This window comes from Nannobrachium achirus, assembly GCF_963921795.1.
Source record: "Nannobrachium achirus genome assembly, chromosome: 24".
In the NCBI taxonomy this organism is placed as follows: domain Eukaryota; kingdom Metazoa; phylum Chordata; class Actinopteri; order Myctophiformes; family Myctophidae; genus Nannobrachium; species Nannobrachium achirus.
The window spans coordinates 38,246,408-38,272,621 of record NC_137831.1 but is presented as its reverse complement, the minus strand read 5'-3'; the positions used below and the strand labels follow the sequence as shown (position 1 = coordinate 38,272,621).

Genomic DNA, 26,214 nt, shown 5'->3' with positions numbered 1-26,214 from the left:
TAAGAAAAAAGTAGGTAAACACCTATACAGTGAAAACATAATAAAAAAACATAGAAAATGCTATCTAAATTACATGTACTGTATGTCATTGAGGTTAGGCGGGTGCTACGGTAAGTGCTTTGGGCTTAGGTGGAGTCTGAAGAAGTGAGTCTTCAGACCACGGTGGAAGCTAGGGGGTGAGTCTGCCGTTCTAAGTGCAACGGTTCTAAGTGCAACGGTGAGACATAGAAATATTAATCTAAGAAAAAGGTAGGTAAGCACCTATACAGTGAAAACATAATAAAAACTAGAAGCAGTGCTCTTCCGAGCACAGGTCTCCACCAGGCCACACAAATCGGCCTGTTATAGCGCCACCATGAGGCTGATTTAAAAAATGTGGGGCAGAGGTTCTGAATTAGCATCCAGGGAGTGTGTGTGCTCAGTTTGGCAGCGATCGGGCCAACGGCGCCGGAGATTAGCTGGTAACAACCAGGCCACACAAATCGGCCTGTTATAGCGCCACCATGAGGCTGATTTGAAAAATGTGGGGCAGAGGTTCTAGATTGGCATCCAGGGAGTGTGTGTGCTCAGTTTGGCAGCGATCGGGCCAACGGTGACTGAGATTAGCTGCTCACAAACTGCGAGGACGCACGGACGGACGGACGGACGCACGGACGGACGGACGGACGGAGGGGAAAATACTCTCCCTCAGCCTTCGGCTGGTGGAGACAAAAACATAGAAAATGCTATCTAAATTACATGTATGTCATTGAGGGTAGGCGGGTGCTACGTTAAGTGCTTTGGGCTTAGATGGTGTTTGAAGAAGTGAGTCTTCAGACCACGGTGGAAGCTAGGGGGTGAGTCTGCCGTTCTAAGTGCAACGGTTCTAAGTGCAACTGTGAGTTTATTCCACAGTTTGGGGGCCAGGAGGGCAGAGTTTAAGCCGATAGGATCATTGTCCTGTTTTTGTTTAGCGAGGGTTCTCTCAGCTTTCCGGTGTTTGCTTATCTGAGTGAATGGGTGGGTTTTTGTGATCAATCGACGATCAGGCTTTGAAGGTATGGAGGTGGACGTTTGTGCAGGCGGCAACTGGGAGCCATGCAGTGGAGGGAGCGTTGTTAGCCATGGCGGCCTTCATAGGTTACTGTTGGTACAAAATGCGGCTGCTCGCCTTTTGACAGGCACCAGAAGGAGTGACCATATTTCCCCTGTGCTGGCTTCACTCCACTGGCTCCATGTGCATTTTAGGATTACGTTTTTAAATCTTTTAAATTTTTTCATAGACTAGCCCCAACTTATATATCTGATCTCCTCGAACTTTATGTCCCCAAAAGGACATTGAGATCAGCAGGCAAGCTACTGCTGGTGGTCCCTAGATCCAATCTAGTACGTAGGGGTGATCGAGCCTTCTCTCCTTCTCTGTGGCTGCCCCTAAGCTCTGGAATGAACTCCCCCTCACGATCAAACTGGCACCCTCACTCACTGTTTTTAAAAACCCGTCTTAAAACACATTTTTATTCCCAAGCTTTTAATCCAGAGTGAATTTTATCTGTGTTTGTTTTTTGAGTTTCTATTTTATGCCCATCAGTGTTTTTATGTTTATCTTTGTTTTTATTTCTTTTTTCTTATTTGCTGTGATTTTTGTAAAGCACTTTGGTCAACTCTGTTGTTTTTAAATGTGCTCTATAAATAAAGTTGGATTGGAAGCGTATTAAACCTTATTGCACCTATAATATTTGTGTCCTCGTATGTGCACTTGTGTGAGGACATGAATAGATGATTAAAAGAGTGTGTGTGTGTGTGTGTGTGTGTGTGTGTGTGTGTGTGTGTGTGTGTGTGTGTGTGTGTGTGCTCTGACAACTAAGACATTTTAAGGTTGCTAAGCTAGCATTGGACAATCACGTATGGGCTGGGGTTTAGCAAAGGGTCCATTGCAACAACAAAAAAATGAGACAAGACACCCAGGTGGGACCTGACTCGAGCGTATTTTTATTGAACGTTCATAACTGTTAAAAACATGTATAAAATATTGGTCCTGTTTCATAAACAAGGCACGCATAGTCATGTCAGTGTGTTCATAACATCATTAGCATGGTAACAACATCATCTTCTTCATCAGTCTCAGTGTTTTGTCTATTAGTAGTAATAGTATCAAGCATTCTCTAAACAACAGTGGCTCTCAAACATATTCATTTCAAGAACCCTCCCATAACTCTGAGAGCGCACGGTTCCATTTGCATGCTAGAGTTATAGAACCTTAAGGGTCCATTTGGAACGCCCACAAGGGCCCCCCATGAGGGTCCCTGGACCCCACTTTGAGAACCACTGCTCTAATATAAAAAAAAAACACCTTCCAATTGGGTTTTATTTATCTTCCCCATCGCAGGTTAAAACGTTTTTTTATCGTTTCTTTTTTTTTTTTTTTTTTCCGAGCAGCAAGACAAAATATTCATGCAGAGAATTAAAAAGACTGGAGGAGGGGAGGAGAATGCAGGCTGACGGAGGAGATGGGGACGGGTGGTGTTGGTGTGGGGATGGATCGACCCTGCCACCCTCTAATAGTAGGTCTCTCGTTCCACCCAACCTGGGACACACAGGGAGAGAAAAACAAAAACACGCAGGCGTTAGATACAAGGTCTGTTCCGTTCTCTTCAGTTCAGAGGAATACGCAAGAACACATTTGGACAGTGCCTTAAAGCGTCATTCGCACTGCTAGAATTAAAACTATTTCACCATTGTATTTCTATAGTTGGTGTGAACTTGACTTGGAACGATTTTTGAAACTTAGTAGTAGTTCACCCAACAAAAAGCCTTGAATTGACAGATAATTTAGGTTTTTGACGGATTCCTGAGACAATAATCTGATGACCGGTGGAGTTATTGCAATGGTTATGTTGCTTTAGTTTGACAGTTAACATAATGGGTCTGATCAGATTTGGATTACAATGTAAATTCTTTGTATTCTTTTTTATGTTCCGTTTAGAAAAGCCTCCTGAGGACAATGTTGAAAAGTAGCTACATACACTCAAACAATGCATCTGGTTTGTCCAATGTAATTTGTGACGTCCCGTGTAAAAAAAAAAAAATAGCATAATGTTTGTTGTGGTTGCCAAAACAGAGTAGCCAGATCCCAAAACGTAATATCTGCCTTCTTTCTCCGTCCTCCAACATGGCAGGGTGTCATGGTCACATTGGTGACCAGCCGAAATATGTGAGATTTTGAGGACTTTACACATAAAGCACACAGCAGTTATCTATGCGCGTACACCAACGTTATGTGAAGTCATGAGGGGAAACATTTTAGAGTGAATGAGCGGTGCAGCCTGCTCAACAGCACCACTGGGTGGCTGCAGCTGGTGTTGCCGTACTCATACGGACATACATATGGACAGACGCACACACGCGGTCAAACATTGGAGCGGCAGGCACCGCTTAAACATTGAGTGTTAATGGGATCTGGCCAGTGAGAGAGAGACAGACATCTGGGATCTGGCCAGTGAGAGAGAGACAGACATCTGGGATCTGGCCAGTGAGAGACAGACATCTGGGATCTGGCCAGTGAGAGACAGAGACAGACATCTGGGATCTGGCAAGTGAGAGACAGAGACAGACAGTTGGGATCTGGCCAGTGAGAGAGAGACAGACATCTGGGATCTGGCCAGTGATAGAGAGACAGACATCTGGGATCTGGCCAGTGAGAGACAGACAGACATCTGGGATCTGGCCAGTGAGAGACAGACAGACATCTGGGATCTGGCCAGTGAGAGAGAGACAGACATCTGGGATCTGGCCAGTGAGAGACAGAGACAGACAGTGAGAGGCGAGTCTTGTGGTCTAACCTCCTGGGCTGCGTCTGATGATCAGCTTGCGGATTTCATCGTAAATAAAGATGAGCAGGGAGTACGGGAATGCACAGAACCACCAGTTGGGTCTGGAGACACAAAAAACACACACGGATCAGAAACCAAAAGGGCAAGTTCACTTGAAAAAGACATGATGCAACTCAGTGTTCTGTTCTCTGGACTTTTTTATTTCCAACATATTAAAATAAATTAAAAAAGAGCGTCAATCAGTAAATTATATTGTGTGTGTGTGTGAGTTATTGGGCTACTCATTTAGGGGGTACATTGTGAGGCGTGCGTGCGCGCGCTACTCACTTTAGGGGGTACATTCTGAGGGCGACGTCCATGCCAGGGCAGTAGGACAGGAAGGCGGCCAGGGCTGTTTCCTCAAACAGTCCAAAGATGAGGATCTTGTTCCTGGAGGCACAGTGTGTGTCATTTCATTGGATCCACAAAGTTTCCCAAGGGAGTTGGGTTTGACAAAGTTCAGAAGTGATAGTAGACACCTTTATGAACACATTTGTGAAGAAAGCTATTGGTAAGCATTTAGTTTCCAGATTGGTCAAAGACTCGGCTGACTTTCCCTAATTATTTCTATAGACCAGACTCCTGCAGAGCCTAAAGCAAACAACTCCCCCCGGAATGTAACTGCTGCCGTGTGGTAGCCATACTCACTTCATGCTAGGGCATTCGAATATTCGAATATCAAAGTCACTATTCGACGTTGTTCACCGAAGTCGAATATTTGTTTGTTTTAATTTTTTTATGGTTTTCCCTTTAAAAAATATATATAGTTTATAAAACTTGACTAGATAGGAAGTCATAACAATGAGTGGATGAATGCCCCTGGTGCCCCTGGTGGATGAATTTGTTAATGCTCTATACCAGGGGTTCTCAAACCTTTTTAGGCCGTGACCCCCAAAATAAACATATCTGAACTGGGGACCCCCACCCTGACAAGCACTTGGAATTGTAGGCATTACATTTAATGTGACTCGGTTCCGCAGGTAAATATTGTGAAAATAGCAGATCTACATGCTCACAACGCCTGTGAGCATGTAGATTAGCTATTTTCACAATGATCGCCTCTTGCTTACTTAATATTTGACAGTTTGGCCAGTTTGGTCCTGTCGAATATTCGACTATTGGAATACTTTGAGGTTGAATAATTCGAATACTAAAAATCACTATTGGTGAATGCCCTATGTGGTAGCCATACTCACTTCATGCCCTGTTGGAAGACGGAGTTCCTCCTGGTCTTGCAGATGATCAGATCAGCCCACTGCACCACCACAATGCTGACGAAGAAGGACGTGTGGCACGTGTACTCTACGATCTTTCTCTGCTCGTAGGTCTGTGACGGGACAACGACAACACAGTGGAACTCATTTATAAAAGATCCAATGGGACAGTTATTGTGAATAGGGTGAATGAGACTCGACAGTGAATACGGTGAATGATAATCAAATCCACACTCTTGGAGTAGGATATCATGCAATTGTGTCTTTTTTAACACTGTTGAACAACCCACTGTTGCAAAGTCACCGTTTTTCACTCACTCAAAAGTACTGACAGACAATATTGGGATGGCTTATCTTTAATAATTGAATATCTTTGGTTTAATGCAGTGGTTCTCAACCAGCGGTCCAGGGACCGGTTTCATTTTATGCTCCTAAGAGTTAAATTATTGTTAAAGATCTACATTACTTGATTTACACAAAGTAAAGTCTACACAATTACATAATGTAGAAGAATTGTTATTTTGATCAATGTTTGCCTGTTATCTCTTCTATGGTACCACATCAATACAGCTTGGAATTGTGGACAAAATCTCATCCAACCATAACAAAATATTATATAATATAATAAGTTTTGGGTCTGAGAGGTAAAATCTCATCAAATGGTGGTTTGTGGTTCAAATGCAGATTAAATAATGGACCTTGATATGAGGAACAAAGCGTGAAGAGAAGTCCAAGCTCACAACAGGTCGCGCTGCGACACGTTGTGAGCTTGGAGGCTGGCTATTTTCGATGCCGATTTCTACACAGAGGGCAGTTCTTTCAACATGAGATGCTGCATTCAAGTTCAGGAGAGTTTGGACAAGGCAAATTCTCTTGAATGCTGCCTTCAGGTATGGCACGGGAAGAGGGCATTTGCACTTCTTTCACCATAGTAAAAACTGCATTTATGGTCTGGAGAGGGCACTCCCCCTTTGATGTCTACATGTATGTGTGCACGTGCCTGATGAGGAGGAAGGTTGAAAACCATGGTTTAACGTTAATGGATGGAAGAGTGTCACTGACCCACTGCTGTCCATAGCTGTCCTCCAGGTCGTTGCAGAACTTGTTGTCCCAGTCCACCCTGATGCCCAGCAGCGTGGAGGGCAGGAAGCCGTTCTCCGCCAGGATGACGAAGTACGTGAAGAACCCAGCCAGGGCCTGGATCATACCTGGAGAGGGAGGGAGGGAGGGAGGGAGGGAGGGAATACATAAATAAATATGATCAGAACCCTGCCAGGGTCTGGCTCATCATACCTGTAGAGCTGTAGTGTAAAGTAAATAAGTACATTTACTTAGGTACTGTACTTAAGTACAATTTTGAGGTATTTGTACTGTACTTGAGTTATTTCCAATTCCCAATACTTTTACTTCTACTCCACTACATCTCGGATCCAAATATTGTACTTTTACTCCGCTACATTTAAAAAAAAAAAACTTTAGTTGCTAGTTACTTTGCAGATATAAATTAAAATAGTATAAAACATACCTGAACCACTTTAGCCCTATTTTATACTGTGACTATTTGAAAATAGCCGATCTACAAGCTTGCAGATCTGCTATTTTCAAACATTTTGTACTTTTACTTTTAGTACTTAAAGTACAGTTTGATGCCTATACTTTTGAATTCTGGACTTTTACTTGTAACAGGGTATTTCTATACTGGAGTATTGATACTTTTACTTGAGTAAAAATTGTGAGTACTTTTTCCACCACTGTTGTAGAGGAGAGAGAAAGAAAACATATCCACCCGTTTCCACAGGAATTCACAGTAGAATTACGTGTGGGACACATCCGGAGAACAGCAGACATACAAGCTCACGTCGCGTCGCAGATGCAACCGTTGTGAGCTTGTAGATCACACTCGGCTGCGACACCGGAACTGACGCACACCTTCTGCGAAATGTACGGTGGGACGTCGGAAACTTGTGGATAAACCAATACAACTAAGGGCGAGAAGCAACCTCACCCTAATGGGCGAGGTCGCGCACATGGGCACGTGCACATGGGCAGAACAGGTCAGTGCAAATTAATTCTGTCTTGGCCAACGTGACATGTGTGACACGAGGTGTGACTCACGCACGCACAGGAGCTGCAGGTTTTTAATGGTAAATGCGACCTACAGTTGCAATAAAATTGTGAAGAGAAGGAAAACACACTGATGAGAGTGCGAAAATGTGACCACATCACACGCACCCCTCTGTTCACTTCACTGGCTCCCCATCACCTTCCCAACAGAATACTACACTGTTTTCCAAACAATGGGACCCTTCATTTTAAGTTTCCTACATTTTTTTAAATAAAACATAACAAATATATATATATTATTACCAAAAATGCAATTATATCCACCTGTTCCCGTGAGAATTTACTGTAGCATTATCTGTGGGACACAGAGGACAGCTGACATACAAGCTCATGTCGCGTCGCAGATGCAACCGTTGTGAGCTTGTAGATCACACTCGGCTGCGCCGCCGGAAGCTGCCGCACACCTTCTGCGCAATGCAGAAAGTCGTGGATATCCATGTAATTTCATGAGAAAATAGAATAAAAATCTAAGAAGTTCCATAAATCAAAAAATAAATAAATAAATAGTGATATACACTATAGTAATAGTGTAGATCGGCTATTTTCACTAGTTTGGGTCCCAGGCAAACGTCCGATTTCTCTTTTGGGTCACAGGCTAAAAAGTTTGGGAACCACTGGAATACAAGATCTCCCTTCTGACACATCAGTGCATCCACAGACCAATGCCAATGCCATTCAAGGCACTCTGGGGCTCATAAAACATCATTTATGAGGCATCAGGGTCGGAAAGCAGCGGTAGGCAAACCTTTTAATTTCACAGACCGGACCCCCATAACTCCAGGAATGTACAAATGGAACAAAATGGACCCGTAAGAGTTGTAAGGGGTTATTTGGAACACCCTCAAGGAAACCACGAGTGTCCCTGGACCCCACTTTGAGAACCACTGTCTATTCACTTCAAATCAGATAACTACTTTGAGAGATTTTACTTACTTTAAGAGACTAATGCCTCATTCACACTGCGAAAAGCCAAGCTAATGGTTTGCTTGGTAATTCAATGTGTTCTCTATGCAAACCAGCTTTAAACATTTCCAAGCTTTTTTTTTTTCAGCTCGGAAATTTTAAAAGTTGGTTTGCATAGAGAATACACTGAATTACCAAGCAAACCATTAGCTTGGCTTTTCGTAGTGTGAATGAGGCATTAGACTTTTCTGGTTACAACATAAGTCTTATAGCATCCTTCATGCAATATGTTCTAAAAGTGGAATTTCCCTTTCCACATTCACATGTTTTAAAATACACCATACAAAAGACAAGGGGTTAAAAACAAGGAGACGTGTTGTTCAACAGGAATGTAGGCACTTTAGCCGAGACCCTTATGAGAAGATTAAGGGGAGTGGGAGGGTCAACCCTATTGTTGGCTTCAATACCAAAGAGGGCTAAAGAACGAAAAGCCCGAGATACCGGCCTGTCATCACTCAAGGATCACACACTTACTATCCATGCAGCCTATTTCTGGTGCATGCCTCTCTCCCACTTATCTCAGGACCACCCAGACACTGATTGAGCCTTCCTGGAACAATCTAGTACGGTCTGCATGTCTACAGCCGTTGTCCAAAGCGCATTTCAATGTGCAACACACACACACACACACACACACACACACACACACACACACACACACACACACACACACACACACACACACACACACACACACACACACACACACACACACACACACACACACACACACACACACACACACACACACACACACACACACACACACACACACACACACACACACACACGGTTTGGAGCAGTTACGGGTTCAAGTGTCTTGCTCAAGGACACTTCACTCCGCCACTGGCCTTGTTTTACCAGCTTTTTTTGTTTGCTTTGAAAGTAACCCAAGGGAGAGCTGGAGATTGAACCAGCAATTTTGATTCCAGGACTGTATGTATATTGCCTGAGCCACTGGGTCCCAAACATTTCAGACAGCGACACCCCAAAAATAATCCTATCCCACCCTGAAAAGCACTTGGAATTGCAGGCCTTACACGTAGTTTGACTCTGTTCCACAGATAAATTGTGAAAATGGTCGAAATACAAGCTCACGACGCCGCACACTGCAAAGCGTTGATTGGCTTTTTGTTGTTGGTTTTTATGAGCGGTGGGAGCGGTTTGCACCGCTTAAAGGTCTTAAAAGTCATAAATTGTCACGTTAGAAACGTGCAGATACCCTGTATACTCTTATACTGTATGTTGGTTTGTTTACTGACAAATGTGTTGTTTTGTTTGAGGACCCCCCTTGGGGTCCGAACCCTCAGTTTGGGAACCACTGTCCTAATCTGCGAGGCAGCCGTCATCCACAGCTGTCAGCAGGACAGAAGCCAGCTCCCGGGCCACTTCTATTCTACCGCCAACAACAAGCCTGTCATCCAGGGACGCGCTGGCCATTGGGAAAAGCGGGACAACTCCCGAACGGCCGGTTGATTCCCGTTTCCATTTTGGGGGCTGGACGACCAACAAAGTAAATCTCGTATCTCCAAGTTTCAAATTGATACATTTTTTCACAAAGCAAAGCCCTGCTTCATCTACAAGGCCGTTGCACAAAAGTAGTGAAAACAGCAGATCTACAAGCACACAACGCCTCGCACCAGCAGATGTGCGAGGCGTTGTGTGCTTGTAGATCGGCTGTTTCACTAGTTTAAATCATTTTTAAAATTATAAATACAAAACAAACGGTTTTGGACATACAAGGTTTCCACCCGACAACGACGAAATATAACTCATTTACAGTAATTGGCCCACTGGATTGTCATGATCTGAAATGGCAAATCTTTGAGTAGCAGCAGCACTATAGAGAGATCTCTCTCTACAGCGCGCAATGAGGGCCTCTCCAACTCTTTTTCCCGGGCTGAATCAGGGGCCCAGCATGTCCCTGCTGTCATCTCCAGGTGTCCCGACATAGATAATGCAATGAAACAGGCCTGCAGTACGTGTTGAACCACATGGAGTAATCAATGGTATGTCCAGTAAATTACATATAAAGTGTTTTACACTCTCTTTAATAGTGTTTTGGTGAGAGTTACTTCAATTTAACCCATTCAGAACGGGTATGCATTATTGCGTATTATTATTGCATGCTTTAACTGTTAAAAAAATAGCAGATATACAAGCTCACAGCGCGGCAAGCTTGTAAATCTGCTATTTTTGAAAAAACATGAACATTTGATTTTTTACCCGACAGTCAGTTATGATAGCACCCCAAATCATAACTGACTTCGGAAACTTCCCACTGTTTTCAAACAACTCTTCAGAAGGTTGACATTTCGCTATTATAAATCCTTGTTTTGAGTGGTTTTGTGTAATGGTGTAATATTTTGAAATATGGACTTTTGAAATTCATGATATATATATGCCATGAAATTTCAAAATTTTAACTAAAAAAGGGTTGGAATAATTCACTGAATGTCCAATGTATCTAGAATATATGAAGGTTTCAAGAAATATATGACAGTTTCATGAAAATGTACTTTTACACAATATTAAAATGTTTCGAGAAGGATCTGTAGCGTATATAGCGCCTTTATCCAAGGCACGTCACATAGATTGTGAATTACATTCACACACACATTCATACACTGATGGTGGAGGAAACCATGCAAGGCACCAACATGCTCATCGAGAGCAATTGGGTGTTCAGAGTCTTGCTCAAGGACACTTTGACACCAACTCTGGGCAGTCTGGGAACGCGGCCACACTACCACATAGCCACTGCGGCCTGAGTTGCTCTGACAGCTGTACTTAGTCCATCGTTTCTTTCCGGCAAGCTACACCGGTGTGCTACAGTACTATAAAGAGTATAAATTACCTTATTATACATTATAAAAAAAAAAAAAGAACCAACAACTGAGGGTTTGTTTTTTTGACACAAAATATATATTTTTTATAATCCTCTTGACCACTTGACCCTGTATTATACTTGTACAAATATAGTGAAAATAGCCCATCTACAAGCTCGTAGAGATAGGCCATCAAGTTTTTATTTATTTATATACCGGTAGTTCATTTGTAGAAGTTAGGCGTTAACTTACCGATCTGTCCGTAAGCTATGCTGATGAGCCTCTCGTTGACCAGTTTGTCTGTTTTGGGGTTTCTGGGCTGTCTCTTCATGATGTCGCTCTCGGCTGCCTCGTAGGCCAGGGAGATGGCAGGGACCTGGGGAGAGCACAGCACCAATTAAACACAGTCGGCAAAGTCTGCAAGGTGACCTGTGGCTCTTCAACCGAATCAGAGATGCAATCAGAGTTTTTGGAGAACGCTGGCAAAAAAAAGGTTCGGTTTCTGTGATAATGTCGTAATGATCCACACAGGGGACAGAGTCCATAATTTTCAGTGGCACACTATGTTAACTGCCTATGACGAAGTATGACGAGTTATATAAGTTTGTCCATTGCGCCTGTGACGAGCTGTCAATATGCTGTAATCGCAATAAAACAATTAAAGTATGATCGCCGATCTGCCATAATTTTTTTCCACCTAGAGTCCGGACTACCCGTTTAAACCGGATATGGATATTCCCAGAAAACAGGAAACAGGGGGAAACAGGGGGCAGGACAACAACCCCCTGTATCCTGTCTCTGAACGCATTCACTTCCTCGTTACGCAACATACACAAGGCATACAGATGCTGTCGCTATGGATAATGAAGGGCTGTTGTTTTTTGTTGCTTATCACGGCTGGTTCGTAGAGCGAACACGATCCGTGAGTCGCCGTGCACGATGTGCACGCACGCACCCACGTTAAAAGGTAAACAAAATGCTGGCAGTTTGTCGCAAAAGAAGGGGGGTCAAAATCGCAGTCAATGAGTAAACACATTCTTCACAAGATCTTAAAGATCAGTGTGCCTGAACAGGATTTCTGTCCAACATTTAATGTGCTTTGACTGGGTTTTCATGTGTGAAAGTGGGCTGGAAAAGCTGGCAAGAGTAGGGATAAGAACGTTACAGTGCACAACGATTCAAGTTCACCCTCACCATGTCAGTTCCCAGGTCGATACAGAGGATGGTGACGGTTCCCAGAGGCAGGGGGATGTTGGCGATGATGAAGAAAAGGAAGGGTGTGATCTCTGGAATGTTACTGGTCAGGGTGTATGCGATGGACTTCTTCAAGTTGTCGAAGATCAGGCGACCTGGCAAAAAATATAATACATTTATGTGACAATGAGTTGACATCACAATCAAAACATTCTTCTCTTCCAACTCAGGTTACTTAGAAAGCTGGTCAATCCCTGCTTTGATTACGACTAGAAAGGGTTGAAGAGACACCTGGAAGTGAGAGACAAGGCTAAGCGGAAACATACTTGCTATTTTCACAATTGCTGCCTCTAATATTTGACAATTAGTCAAAAAAAAATAATTTGTCATTTTAGAAGTATTAAAAAGTCCTTAAATTGTCACTTTAGAAATGTGCAGATACCCTCTATACACTTAAACGTTATGTTGGTTTGTTTACTGTTGAGTGAGAAAACAAGGTTGCACATTATGTTAATCATCTGGGGACCCCCCCCCCCCCAAAATACTTTGGTGACCCCCCTGTTGGTCCCAACGTCCAGTGGGCCAGTGGTTGAGAACCACTGGCCTACTCCACGCAGATACGGGAAGTAAACCGGAGTTGGCATGTCTTTCTTTCTTCTTTTTTGTATTGGGCACCGCAACACGTGAGCTGGTAGATTTCACTGTACGACACGTGTGTGAAACTTAGTGTTAAGCACCTTTCAGGCGGTTCACGCCCCCTAGTAATTAATTTTCAATGAGAGGCGGGAAATTATTTGGGACGCGCGGAGAAGTTGAGGGGCAGCGAGGCGAGCGGGCACGGTCCCGTGAAATTCTCGCACACTTGCTTGTCCGTGGACACGCCCGCGGGCGGGCCAGAGCTGGATTGTGGTCATCTTTGTGAAATACCGCTCGGCGTTTACTCGTGGAGCGATAGTGTTTGTCTCTCCACGCGACGCGATCCCCGCTGATCCCACTGTAAGGCGGTTAAATCTGACATAATGGGTCCATCAAGTGCCCAGATGTTCTTCTCACCCTCTTCCACTCCAGTGACGATGGAAGCAAAGTTGTCGTCCAGCAGGATCATGTCGGCCGCCTGCTTGGAGACGTCAGAGCCAGCGATACCCATGGCAACGCCGATGTCGGCCTTCTTCAGGGCAGGAGAGTCGTTCACGCCGTCACCCGTCACAGCCACGATGGCTCCCTGCAGAGAAAAGAGAGAGTTGGGTGTTTGTCTGAAGAAAAGACGTGTGTGGGAGTGAGACGGAAAGAAATGGCTTCAAGGGCAGTGGTTCTTTTAACATTTTCATGTCAAGGACCGTCAAATGTATAATTATGTCTTTGGCCGTGGACCTCCATCTGAAAAGATTGTGTCTGGAACCCCCCCTAGAGAAGATTTGTGTTAAAAAAAAAAAAATCTTCCCAATCTTCGAAGATTTTTCAAACTTATACCATGTAACTTTTTTTATAAAACAAATCTTAAAATTGTCCTAACTGTTAAATCGCTAAAGTTTTAGAACCCCCACTCCGTTAATTTCAGCTTCTAAAGCCTTCTCTTTATATGTTTTCTATGAGCCGTGAGGGGGGGAGAATTTCGTGGCAAAATGACGTCATCTGCATCATCTGTATACGTTGTGTATACGTTGGCCAATCATATCGCGGATCATAAACACATGGTACACTACCGGCCAATCACAGGCGTATCTGCCGTAGTTTCAGGAAGTAGCTTCCCTCAGCTACAGTGTTTACCATGGTTAAGGATCTGAAGGATTCTTAACCTCTTATTCCCCAAATCCTGGCCAGAAAATTACGTTTTACCATGCGTTCTACACCTCCACGGATTCGTATCGGTCGCGGTGGTTTGCGGCGCCACTCCGGTGGTCCGCGGCGGTGGTCCGCGACGACTCTGGGCGAAAAACGTCCGAAAAAAGCAATACCGCTACTGACCACTAGTTTAGCAACTTACACAGTATAGCTTTAAAAAGTCTATTTTCGAATATATGAGTGTAAAATAAAGTTAGTGTGTCTAAACTGTTCCGTATTTTTGATGAGGTCCACCTGGAAACCCCTCAAGGGGATGCCTGGATCGTACCACTGATTTAAGTTACATGAAAGAGAGATTTAAAATGTTCCGTTTTTCTTTGAATCTCGCTCCACCGTAGGAGCAGTTCCATTACATGGACCGTCTGTCTTTTATTTAATTCTTTTCAGGAATAATTCATGTTCTTGTTGATCGTTTGCCAGCCCAGCTGGCGTCCTAGTTTTTCAGCTGCCAATAGTAAACAAAAACCTATCTGGTTAGCGTTGGCAGCGGCGAGAAACACTTAGCTGACGACGAGAGAAGCCACAAAAGAAGGAAGGCTCTTACTGAATTAATTATCAAAGGGAGGGAAGAGAAAAGGCTTCATGTAAATGTGTCCTGGAAAACATATCGTGGCTGTGGTCCAGAAACCTTGAATCTTCATATTTTATAAGTTACACTTTGGTACGTTGTTTCATGAATTAGTTTTCATTTCATATATGATCCCTGTCGGGTGGAAACCAAAACGTACTTTTAAGGATTACACTTTTTTTAAACTGGCAAAAGTAGCAAGATCTGCTACTTTTGATGCTTTTGTGTGACGCTGTGGTACGATCATAAAATATGGAGATGAGAGGTTTCTGCCTGATAGCAAAGATATGCAATTTTCTTTTTTAAACACTTTTGTTGCTATCAATTAAATCTCTTTGAAGGTCCGCAATGCCATGGTCTCCATAGACTTCCATGTAATTCATAGACTTCCATGTAATTCACTCCCATAGATCATGCGCCATGTGTGTGCACGCTGTTCACAGCTTTCAAACAAAAATAATCCGCTTGGAAATCCGTTCAGGCATTCATGAGATATCAGCCACAACATGGCTGCCATGTTTGAAAGAATGGGTTGGTATGGGGGTTAAACATGCAATTTCGCGATCGCGATCATGCCTAATACATTTTTTGAGGTCCAAAAAACATTTTTGAAAAAAATATTTTTGGAAAAAGAAAAAGAAAATCTTCAAAAACTGCCCGAACTCGGGAAACTCGGGTTGGCACAGGTAGGGTACAAACTCGGGGAACTCGGGATTGGCACCAAACAGGTTATAATGACCAAATATCCATGTTGGAACACAGGTTTGTTTTTTCCATTTCTGAAAAGTAACGGTTCGGGACATACATGACTTCTTGTTCTACAATCTACAGTAACGATATGACGTGAGGGACCGAGGCTTGAAAGAGCAGAGAAATTAAATAATTATGATTAAAAACACATGATCCTCAGAGACAAAAGAAGAGGTCTTGGCACTAGTTTTTTGAGTGACTGATTTCTAGTTTCTTTAGTCGCGCCACTTTTTCTCTCCGGCTTAATCCACAACAGTGTGACAGAAAAGATTAATCCCCTGATTTTATTTTACGGCACGGATATCACTAGGGGGTGTGTCGGAGTGTGTGTGTGTGTGGGGGGGGGGGCGCGCGTGCGCGGCGCATTAGACATGGCAGACACACATCAACCATGAGAGATAGAGATAGATCGAATGAGTGATATAGACCTTTCCTATGTAGTTCTATAACTGTTTCTGACAGCAAATGCACAATTCTCATGGTTTTGAGAGATAGTTTTCGAAGTTACAATGTCACACAGCTCTGTTTACCTGTTTATTTTTTATTTTTATCAGGGTTAAGGTTGTTTTCTTATGCCAACATTGAATTGAATTGAGAGAGAGGGAGAGAGAGAGACAAAGAAACCGAGAGACGATGGCACACGGAGAGAGAGAGAGAGAGAGAGAGAGAGACAGACAGAGACAGAGAGACAGAGAGAAACAGAGAGAGACAAAGAGAAACGGCGAGAGTCGAAGAGAGACTGAGAGAGATGTTTTATTGCTTTCATCTCTTATCGTACTTACCCATCTTCGTTTTTTAATTATAAAGTTGTTACTTACCCTCTTCCCCCCCCCCCCGGCCCCTCCACACACTTGCAAAGCGACTTTGGGCACTCAGAAAAGCGCAACATAAATTCCAGACTCCCTAATCAGGAGATAAGCAACAGTCATGTCGCATACACAATCTTTACAAGGCAATCGTAGCAAATCCGGAGGGAATATGGGAAATGGGACAGATCCATGTTGATGACATGACTTTAGAGATGCTGTGTAACGCTTTGCGTGATTTTTGGCCAAAATCAGTAGGAGCAGTGTCCAAAAATGTGTTTTGCAGAAATAGGCCTGATGGTGGCGCTAGAAGAAGTGATTCCCCATGTTAATCATGGTTACCTGTCTCTGGCAGCCCTCCACGATGATGAGCTTCTGCTGAGGGGAGGTCCTGGCGAACACGATCTCCGTGTGGTACTTGAGGATGTCGTCCAGCTGCTCTGGGGAGAGGTCCTTCAGGTCTCCACCGTGGACCACGCAGGCCTTGGCGTCCCTGGGAGGGAAGGGAAGAAACAACAACAAACAAACAACGGAATTAGGAGGCCGTTCTGTTGCTTAAATGACAACTTTGTCTGCTTTCTATCGTTTTAGAGATTTTAATGATTTTGATTTCAGTGGTTGGGGGCATGTGTACAAGTGGCTAAATATGTCTTTTTAGACACAATATCCCAATTCCCAAGGTGCTCTGCAATCTTTCATGGGCAGATGTAACTTATGGGGTCTAGTAGTGATACTGTAAATAGTAATAAAGGAATCGCCAGAATTTTTTTTTCTTTTTTAGAAAATTACCAAAATCTCAAAAAGCGATAGAAAGCAGTAAATGAAAACATTTTAACACTTTTCTTTCCTCTAATTACAATCTAAAATATGATTACAAAAATTAAATTGTCCTTTAACTGTTCTGCTGCTGTAGACGGCGCTCACCGTCATTGAAAGGGTTAATACCATGGCGCCGTTGACGGTGAGGACTGTCAATCTTACTGTATATACAGTAAAGATATTATTACTTACTGTACGTCGCTCCGGTCCCGCCCGCATCGGTAATGTCCGCGATTTGTTTACAACGCACGTCGGGCGTGCACGCGAAGTTAACGTCCTCCATAGTAAATCCATTGAGAGGCCCATAAAGAGACCTCATTTTCTCCAAAAGGGACATTCTTATACAAAGGATGGTCTCCACTCTCCAGTACTGTACACAAACGCTGGGCGCAGCCATGTTCTCTTCTGGGCTCACACTGTCATGTGACTAGATGACGTAATCGTTGCCGTCAAGTGATAATCCAAAAAAACTAAAACAACCCCCTTCCAGCCCTTCAAAATAATAGCGGCGGCCTATGGAGGAAACGGCGTGGCACCGAGGCACCAAGCAACCTTCAGATTAAGAGGCACTATTAGTGTTAAGACACTGAGGATTCCTGGGTTATAGGGATTCACTTTGAAAACATTTCTGGGTCATTTCATCGTTTCACCTAACTCAGGCTTTTGAGAGCTTTGTACACAACGATATAATGCTTGGTTCTGAGCAGAGCGGATACCTCGGGTTGACTTCGTTAATTGGGATGTTCAGGCGCGCGGCGATGTCCTCAACGGTCTCGTTGCCTTCAGAGATGATGCCGACGCCCTTGGCGATGGCCTTGGCTGTGATTGGATGATCACCTGTCACCATGATGACCTGAGGGGCGGATGGAGAAGGGAGGAGTTAACTATACAGTTGTACACATGATCTGCTGGGTTTCAGGCACGAGAAAACAAACCCAGTTTTACGGCTACGTCAATGATGGAGCTAGACATTTCTTTAGAGATATAAGCCAGCGGTTCCCTTCATTTTAAGGACAGTTTGCTATGCAATATACAACAGGTAGTTCCGACGAAGAAAACGGATTTGTTGAAATAGCTCTCTACCCGTGCAAATAATGAGTACTACTGCACGGTCTCTTCAAACAAAGATATCAGCTGTGCTGGTAGCAAAAGAGCTGAAGCGCTCCCTCTCCCAAAACTATGCTAGCGGCTAGGCTAGCAGTTTTCATGTGAAGTTCAGGGACAATAGTAGCTAAATGTGGCATAAGAAATTACAAATTCCTCTCTCTCTCTCTCTCCCTCCCTCTCTCTCTCTACATCAGTTTTTCATAGGATAAGCAGGACGTTACCTTGATTCCGGCGCTCCTGCATTTGCCCACGGCGTCGGGCACGGCGGCGCGGGGAGGGTCAATCATGGACATGAGGCCCACGAAGCACAGGTTCTCGGTGGGGAAGTTCACCTCCTCGCAGTCGAACGAAAAGCCCTCTGCGAACTGGTCGTCTGGGAGGTCGTAGTGGCAGAAACCTGGACGGGGAAAGCAAAAACAAAAAATGTGAATCGGTTAACTCACTCACTACCAATGACGAGATATAACGAGCCTTTAAAAGAAAAAAAAAGCATTCTGCACCAATGCCGAGATACGTCAGATCTCTTTTCGCTGCGAAATGGATGGTTTTTTGATCGGATCTGTGTGACGACAAGCACACAGATCTAGCGATTGTGCACGTGTATCATGCACATGGACACGCTGCGAGCATGAAAAACTATTGAGTCCTCCCATCTCACCCAGCACTCTCTCTCCCAGTCCTCCCATCTCACCCAGCACTCTCTCCCCCAGTCCTCCCATCTTACCCAGCACTCTCTCCCCCAGTCCTCCCATCTTACCCAGCACTCTCTCTCCCAGTCCTCCCATCTTACCCAGCACTCTCTCCCCCAGTCCTCCCATCTTACCCAGCACTCTCTCTCCCAGTCCTCCCATCTTACCCAGCACTCTCTCCCCCAGTCCTCCCATCTTACCCAGCACTCTCTCTCCCAGTCCTCCCATCTTACCCAGCACTCTCTCCCCCAGTCCTCCCATCTTACCCAGCACTCTCTCCCCCAGTCCTCCCATCTTACCCAGCACTCTCTCTCCCAGTCCTCCCATCTTACCCAGCACTCTCTCCCCCAGTCCTCCCATCTTACCCAGCACTCTCTCTCCCAGTCCTCCCATCTTACCCAGCACTCTCTCCCCCAGTCCTCCCATCTTACCCAGCACTCTCTCCCCCAGTCCTCCCATCTTACCCAGCACTCTCTCTCCCAGTCCTCCCATCTTACCCAGCACTCTCTCCCCCAGTCCTCTCCCATCTTACCCAGCACTCTCTCCCCCAGTCCTCCCATCTTACCCAGCACTCTCTCCATCATTCCTCCCATCTTACCCAGCACTCTCTCTCCCAGTCCTCCCATCTTACCCAGCACTCTCTCCCCCAGTCCTCCCATCTTACCCAGCACTCTCTCCCCCAGTCCTCCCATCTTACCCAGCACTCTCTCCCCCAGTCCTCCCATCTTACCCAGCACTCTCTCCCCCAGTCCTCCCATCTTACCCAGCACTCTCTCCCCCAGTCCTCCCATCTTACCCAGCACTCTCTCCCCCAGTCCTCCCATCTTACCCAGCACTCTCTCCCCCAGTCCTCCCATCTTACCCAGCACTCTCTCTCCCAGTCCTCCCATCTTACCCAGCACTCTCTCCCCCAGTCCTCCCATCTTACCCAGCACTCTCTCTCCCAGTCCTCCCATCTTACCCAGCACTCTCTCCCCCAGTCCTCCCATCTTACCCAGCACTCTCTCCCCCAGTCCTCCCATCTTACCCAGCACTCTCTCTCCCAGTCCTCCCATCTTACCCAGCACTCTCTCCCCCAGTCCTCCCATCTTACCCAGCACTCTCTCCCCCAGTCCTCTCCCATCTTACCCAGCACCCTCTCCCCCAGTCCTCCCATCTTACCCAGCACTCTCTCCCCCAGTCCTCCCATCTTACCCAGCACTCTCTCCCCCAGTCCTCCCATCTCACCCAGCACTCTCTCCCCCAGTCCTCCCATCTTACCCAGCACTCTCTCCCCCAGTCCTCCCATCTTACCCAGCACTCTCTCTCCCAGTCCTCCCATCTTACCCAGCACTCTCTCCCCCAGTCCTCTCCCATCTTACCCAGCACTCTCTCTCCCAGTCCTCCCAGTTCCATGTAGGCGTTCTGGAAGGCGTCCTTCATCTCGTCGTCCAGGGGCTGCACTTTGCCCTGGATCAGGATGGAGGAGCAGCGGTCTAGGATCCTCTCCGGGGCGCCCTTCATCACCAGCAGGTGCTTGGTCCCTCCCTCGGTGTCGTTGTGGTGGACGGAGAGCTAGAGAGAGAAACAAACGGCAGGGAGGAATAATGCTGTAGTTGTTGTAGTTTTTTTTTTTGGCTTCTTTGAACCCTAGTGTACCTATTCTGGGGGGGAATGTATATAGAAGGGTCGTTGACAATTTACACATTTCTTCAATCTTTTCACCCCCTTTTTCTCCCAAATTCAGTCCTTCCCCTCAGCACTAAGCCCGTCACAATTATTACACCAGTAAGACTTATCCGTAATCGGGAGATAATCGACCGGCACGTCGCATACACAAACTTTAGGAGGCAATCGTAGCCAATCAGGCGGGAATATGGGAAATGGGACAGATCCATGTTGATGACTTGACTGTAGAGATACTGTGTACCGCTTTGCGCGATTTCAGGCCCAAATCTGTAGGAGCGGTGTGCAAAAATGGGTTTCGAGAAAATCGGCCTGATGGTGGCGCTAGAATAGGGCCATGTGAGAAATCGGGGGCGGAGGTTGTGATTTGCCATCCAATGAGTGTGTGTGCAAAGTTTGAGATGGATAGGGGCAACGATGGTGAAGATAAGAGTAGGGGCAAAAGTGTGACGTGACGTGGTCGTGATGGAAATACAGACAGACAGACGGAGGGAGAGCCGGTGGACCTTTTCATAGTAATAACCATCTAATCGCAATGATTTACACTATCGCAATTATTTTGTCATAGTCGTCATAATTGTCATAAGCATCATAATCGTATATAATGTTCACATATTTTCAAACATTTTCAACAATAGTGGAAATGGCAGATCTCCAAGTACTAAATGTACGCTACTAGTTACTTTACACAACTGTTTACACCGTGGCAATGCCGGCGGCGTCCTCTACAGGGGAGCGCTCAGGAAAACAAATTTACAATTTAGGCCTTTGGCAGATGCTCCTCTTATCCAGAGCGACTTGCACTAAGCGAGGTAATCACATACTGTACATCAATACAGAGAGACAGCCTCTTGAGGCCCTACGAGCCAAATGTACAGATCCTTCTCGAAAAATTTGAATATTGTGTAAAAGTCAAATTTCTTGAAACTTTCATATATTTCTTGAAACTTTCATATACTGTATTCTAGATACATTGAACATTCAGTGAATTATTCCAACCCTTTTTTTGTTATAATCTTGAATTTTTATGGCATGCAGCCCATGAATATCAAAAGTCCATATTTCAAAATATTACAATATTACATGAGACCACTCAAAACAAGGATTTATAATAGAGAAATGTCAACCTTCTGAAGTCAGAGTTGCTTTAAGTCCAGTGGGAAGTTTACAAAGTCAGTTATGATTCAGGGTGCTAGGGCATCTGCAATGCTTTTTCACACAATATTCAAATTTCAAAGGATCTGTATATACCTTCATCGATAGACAGGATTTTTTTTACTGAGATTAATGATGGCTGGTGGTGAGCCAACTGGCTGACATACCTGGTACTTGTTTGTGGAGTTGAACGGGATCTCAGCGATCTTCAGGTTCTTCTCTCTCATCTCCGCGACGGATCCGCAGCACAGCTCGATGCACTTCAACAGGGCGGATTCTGAGGCGTCTCCCGCCACGTCTCTCTGTGGGAACACAAATGATGCGGGGGAGAATGACCATTAACGAATAGACTGGAACATTTATGCAGCAGAGGTTTAATGCAGGAGTTCTCAAAGTGGGGTCCGGGGAACCCACTTTTCCTTTTTTTCATATTTATTTCGGACAAATCATGAATGGCAGTCCCTGGAAAAAAATTGGTTCAGATGAGTGTCCGCAGTCAAATGACAGGAATAAAGTTTTGAGATCTAAAGAGGCTGCAACATACTGTACGTATCCTTTCAAATGGCGGTATAGTGAACTTCTAGTAATTTTTTGTGCAGAGAATTTGGCAAAACGTTCAACTTTTTTGACAACTACAACGCGTCCAGCACGACGCGTTGTGAGCTTGGATGTCGGCTATTTTCAGTGTGTGAAACCACACTGAACTAAACATAACCAAGTAAATACTGAAGTTGTGGCGTAATTGCATGGATTTCTACACAGAGAGGGCAATTCTTTCAACTTTTCTATTGAATGCTGCCTTCAGGTATGGCATGGAAAGAGGGCATTTGCATTTCTTTCACCATAATAAAAATTGCATTTTTGGTCTGGAAAAGGGCAGTTTTTACAGACAGATAAAAGGGCAGGGGCTCAAGCCCCCTTTGATGTCTATGTGTGCACGTGCCTGGACTGGAGTCAAAATAAAGGCCAGGGCAAGAACAGGCATGGTAATTGTAGCCAAGTGATTAGTGCATGTGCACGCACGCACACACACACTTAAGAGGTCATTAACGCAGTGTGGAAATGAGTAGTTTGGCTTCAGGGTGATTCAAAAAGCTGGGAGGTGCGTGTATGTGTGCGTGCGTGCGTGCGTGCGTGTATACTCAGGGGAGACTGTTTGGAGCTGGAAAACAAGTCCACGGGCGCAGTGAACATCTCAGTGGAAGTGAAACTAAATCAAACCGTAATTACAGCTTTGGGTCAATTTGTCTCAGTGTAATGTGTTTATCTAGAAGATATAGGGCCCTCTAAGAAGCACTAAAGACATGAACAGGTTGTTGGCATGCCTAACAACAAGACATATTCACGGAGTGGAAGACAGCAAAAACAGATAAAAGAAAATAAAAGAAAAAACTTTTGTTACCGCTTGGGGATATTTTTTTATTTCAGTGCGGTTTGAAATCATTTGCATTGACAGAGACTTCCAAGGTCTTTGCACAGCATTACCAGCAAGGGCTAAATAAAGGAAAAGCCTCTGGGCTTTGGGCCAATTTGTTTCATGCTTGAATAATTTGCCTTCTCGCCGCCGACATGCCATGTTTAAATAACAAGACTCAACTGTACACAAACATAACACATACGTAGTTAAAAGTAGGACGCCATCCATATGAAATTCTGCATGAATAAATACATTTCACTCGAAACCTTACCCCAGCATCCATATTCTGGGAGGGAACATTAAACAAAAATAGCTGATCTACTATTTTTAACTAATCTATTAACGAGTTTAGGTGGGTGGTTAATTGGATATTCGCCAAAAAATACGTTGCGAAGTGTTGTGAGCTTGAACATCAGCAAATTTTTTGTGGAGAGATTTGGACCGTAAAAAAGATTGTATCAAGTACAGTTACAACTCGGCATAGAGGGTTCAAGTGGTTCATTAACCCTTTAAGTGCCTATCCCGAACTAGTTCGGGATATTCGGGATCAAAAAAAAATTTTATTTGCCATTTTACTTACCCCGAGCTGCTTGGAACAACGTGGGTGGTCCAGGCTCGCTAGCCGCTAGCCTAGCGGCCATTCTACTCTGTCCGACGATATATTCCATTAAAAATGGTTTAAAATAAAGTTTAGACCCCCCCAATGTTCACCCAATGTTCATTGTAGGCGGCGCGACGTATTCCAGGGTGCCTATCCCGAACTAGTTCGGGATATTTAATAAAATGAATTATTTTATCGGAGGCCTCAATGAAGCCCCGGTCTAGACGTCCATCCTTGGCCGGGACTTAGACTCGGCCATCCACGGGCCGTATTCGCGCTAACGGCCAAATCGCGCCGCCCACTCCAATAATAAATCACATCTTTAGACAGGATTTTCTCCGGATTGTGTCCCCAGACCCAAAAAGAAAGTTTTTTGCGGCTGAAATAGCTTTAGATCGGGCTTCTAAAGGGGTTAGCATTTTGGCTACGTGTCAGCTAGCTTCCTCCTCTCGACACCCACAGCATTGACCGGAGTGAAAACACAAGGCAGTTGGGGGAGGGTCGACGAAAGCTATAAAGAAGGTCTATGGAGATTTTTCTGGCACTCTAGCACCCCTTGTGGCCGGATGGCACTGGATGAGTTAATATGACTTCTTTGAGAAATCGAGACCCTCGGCTCGCCCAAGTTCAATTAATCAAAAATAAATAAATAAAAACAGCAATCATCATCGCGCCAATGATATATGACTGAATTTGTTTAACAGCTAGTCATTGCGAGTTGTTGCATTTTAGTTTTTTCATTTTCATATGAAAACGGGATAAAGCGCTTGTTTTCGGTGGAGATGCCGTCTTAGCATTTCACCAGGTCAGCATTCACCAGCGTCGGTAGGTTAGCATTCACCAGCATCGGCAGGTTAGCATTTCACCAGGTTAGCATTCACCAGCGTTAGTTTTACCGGGGTCAGGGCAGGGTTAAGGTTAGGTTTAGGTGACACCTCACCGACATGTAACGTTTCGGCACCTCCGCGCGGTCCAAGTGAACACAATAGACCTTATTCACACCGCGGCCATCTTGGATCACATGACCACATGGGGTGGCAAAACATATGAGCCTGCATTACAAATCATTGTAAACAATGGAGCAATGGTCCAAAAATATTAGTTATTTTCAACCAATTTCTTTGAACAAAAATGGGCAGACAGAAGGGTCAACACCCCCGAAAGGTGTTATCCCGTTTTCATCCTAGAGCAGGGGTGGGCAACTTTTATGATGGCGAGGGCCACTATATTTTCCACCTTCACTCCAGAGGGCCACATTGCATATTGCTACGGCCTACTTTGTCATTCTAGTATCTCATACAAAAGAAGCAAAAAAATAGCAGATCTACAAGCTCAGAACGCATCGCGCTGCGATGCGTTTTGAGCTTGTAGATCGGCTATTTTTTGCTTCTTTTGAATTGGAATCCTGAATATTTTTTTGTTGTTTTTGAATTGGAATCCTGAAATGTAACATTTTGATTTAATTTCAAACACATTCAATTATATACTCATGTTAACTTTATGAACTTGAATACAAATACATTGAACATAAAAAAAAATACATTTTAATACTACTATAATAGTCATTAAGCTACTAATATAGACTGACGGAATTAAAGCAGGTCATGTTTGGAATTATAACAGCTGAAATCAATGATATATTCAGTATTCCGGTATCAACCTGCGGGCCGCATTAAGTGAAGGTGGGGGCCGCATGTGGCCCTCGGGCCGCCAGTTGCCCATGTATGCCCTAGAGAAAGTAAACTTGCCCCCTGGAGTGGCATCACGGCACCCTAGGGGTGCCACGAAACCCTGAATCTCCCGCTGGGCTGCTCTCTGGCGCGCTCACCTTGAGGATGGGCACTTGGGACTGCTCCGCCAGGAAGACGGCGCGGTTGCACAGGCCGGCGATCCTGGCCAGGGCTCCCCAGGTGGCCGAGCTCCTGTCGAAGGAGGTGCCGCTCTGGTTCTCGGTGGTGTCGGCCTCGTGGATCTGGTTGTCGAACCACATGTGGGCCACGGTCATCCTGTTCTGGGTCAGCGTGCCCGTCTTGTCAGAGCAGATGGTGGAGGTGGAGCCCAGGGTCTCCACGGCCTCCAGGTTCTTCACCAGGCAGTTCTTCTTGGCCATGCGCTTGGCGGTCAGTGTCAGACACACCTGGAGGTGGGAATCAATAGGGTTTGAATTAGACCAGTGGTCCTCAACCCTTTCAGCCTGAGCGACCACCAAAATAATCATATTTGAAATGGGGACCCCCCACCCTGACAAGCACTATGAGTTGAGGCTTTACATTTTGTATAACTCGGTTCTATTGTGAAAAAAGCAGATCTACATGCTCACACATTTCTGTGTCTAATATTTGACAAATTGACCAACGTTTAATGTTTAACTTGCCATTTTAGAGGCATTACAAAGTCCTTGTCACTTTAGAAATGTGCAGGTACCCTCTACACCCTGGTTTGTTTACTGTTGAGTGAGAAAACAATGTTGCACATTAACTTAATCATCTGGGGACCCCCCCAAAATAATTTGGGGACTCCCCTGCGGGTTCCGACCCACAGGTTGAGAACCAATGTGTTAGATCAGAACAGGGGTCCTCCAAATCTTTGTGACTTTTTCCTCTTTACTGTATTTACACAGGGGT

The 26,214-nt window shown here is 44.8% G+C and overlaps 1 protein-coding gene across 1 annotated transcript in view; it reads right to left on the bottom strand.

Annotated features, from left to right (window-relative positions):
- Positions 1-2,454: 2,454 nt before the first annotated feature.
- Positions 2,455-26,214, bottom strand: part of LOC308280499 (sodium/potassium-transporting ATPase subunit alpha-1) — a 54,186-nt gene continuing 30,426 nt past the window's right edge. Inside the window, exons 9-22 of the mRNA XM_080720783.1 lie at positions 25,419-25,727; positions 21,740-21,874; positions 20,114-20,306; positions 18,285-18,460; positions 17,673-17,809; positions 16,480-16,630; positions 13,225-13,393; positions 12,172-12,326; positions 11,230-11,353; positions 6,125-6,270; positions 5,045-5,175; positions 4,137-4,238; positions 3,819-3,910; positions 2,455-2,563 (exon numbers count right to left, since the gene is read on the bottom strand). Coding sequence (XP_080576909.1) covers positions 2,535-2,563; positions 3,819-3,910; positions 4,137-4,238; positions 5,045-5,175; positions 6,125-6,270; positions 11,230-11,353; positions 12,172-12,326; positions 13,225-13,393; positions 16,480-16,630; positions 17,673-17,809; positions 18,285-18,460; positions 20,114-20,306; positions 21,740-21,874; positions 25,419-25,727 — 2,049 coding nt within the window. The 3' untranslated portion in view covers positions 2,455-2,534. The remainder of the gene's footprint in view (positions 2,564-3,818; positions 3,911-4,136; positions 4,239-5,044; positions 5,176-6,124; positions 6,271-11,229; positions 11,354-12,171; positions 12,327-13,224; positions 13,394-16,479; positions 16,631-17,672; positions 17,810-18,284; positions 18,461-20,113; positions 20,307-21,739; positions 21,875-25,418; positions 25,728-26,214) is intronic.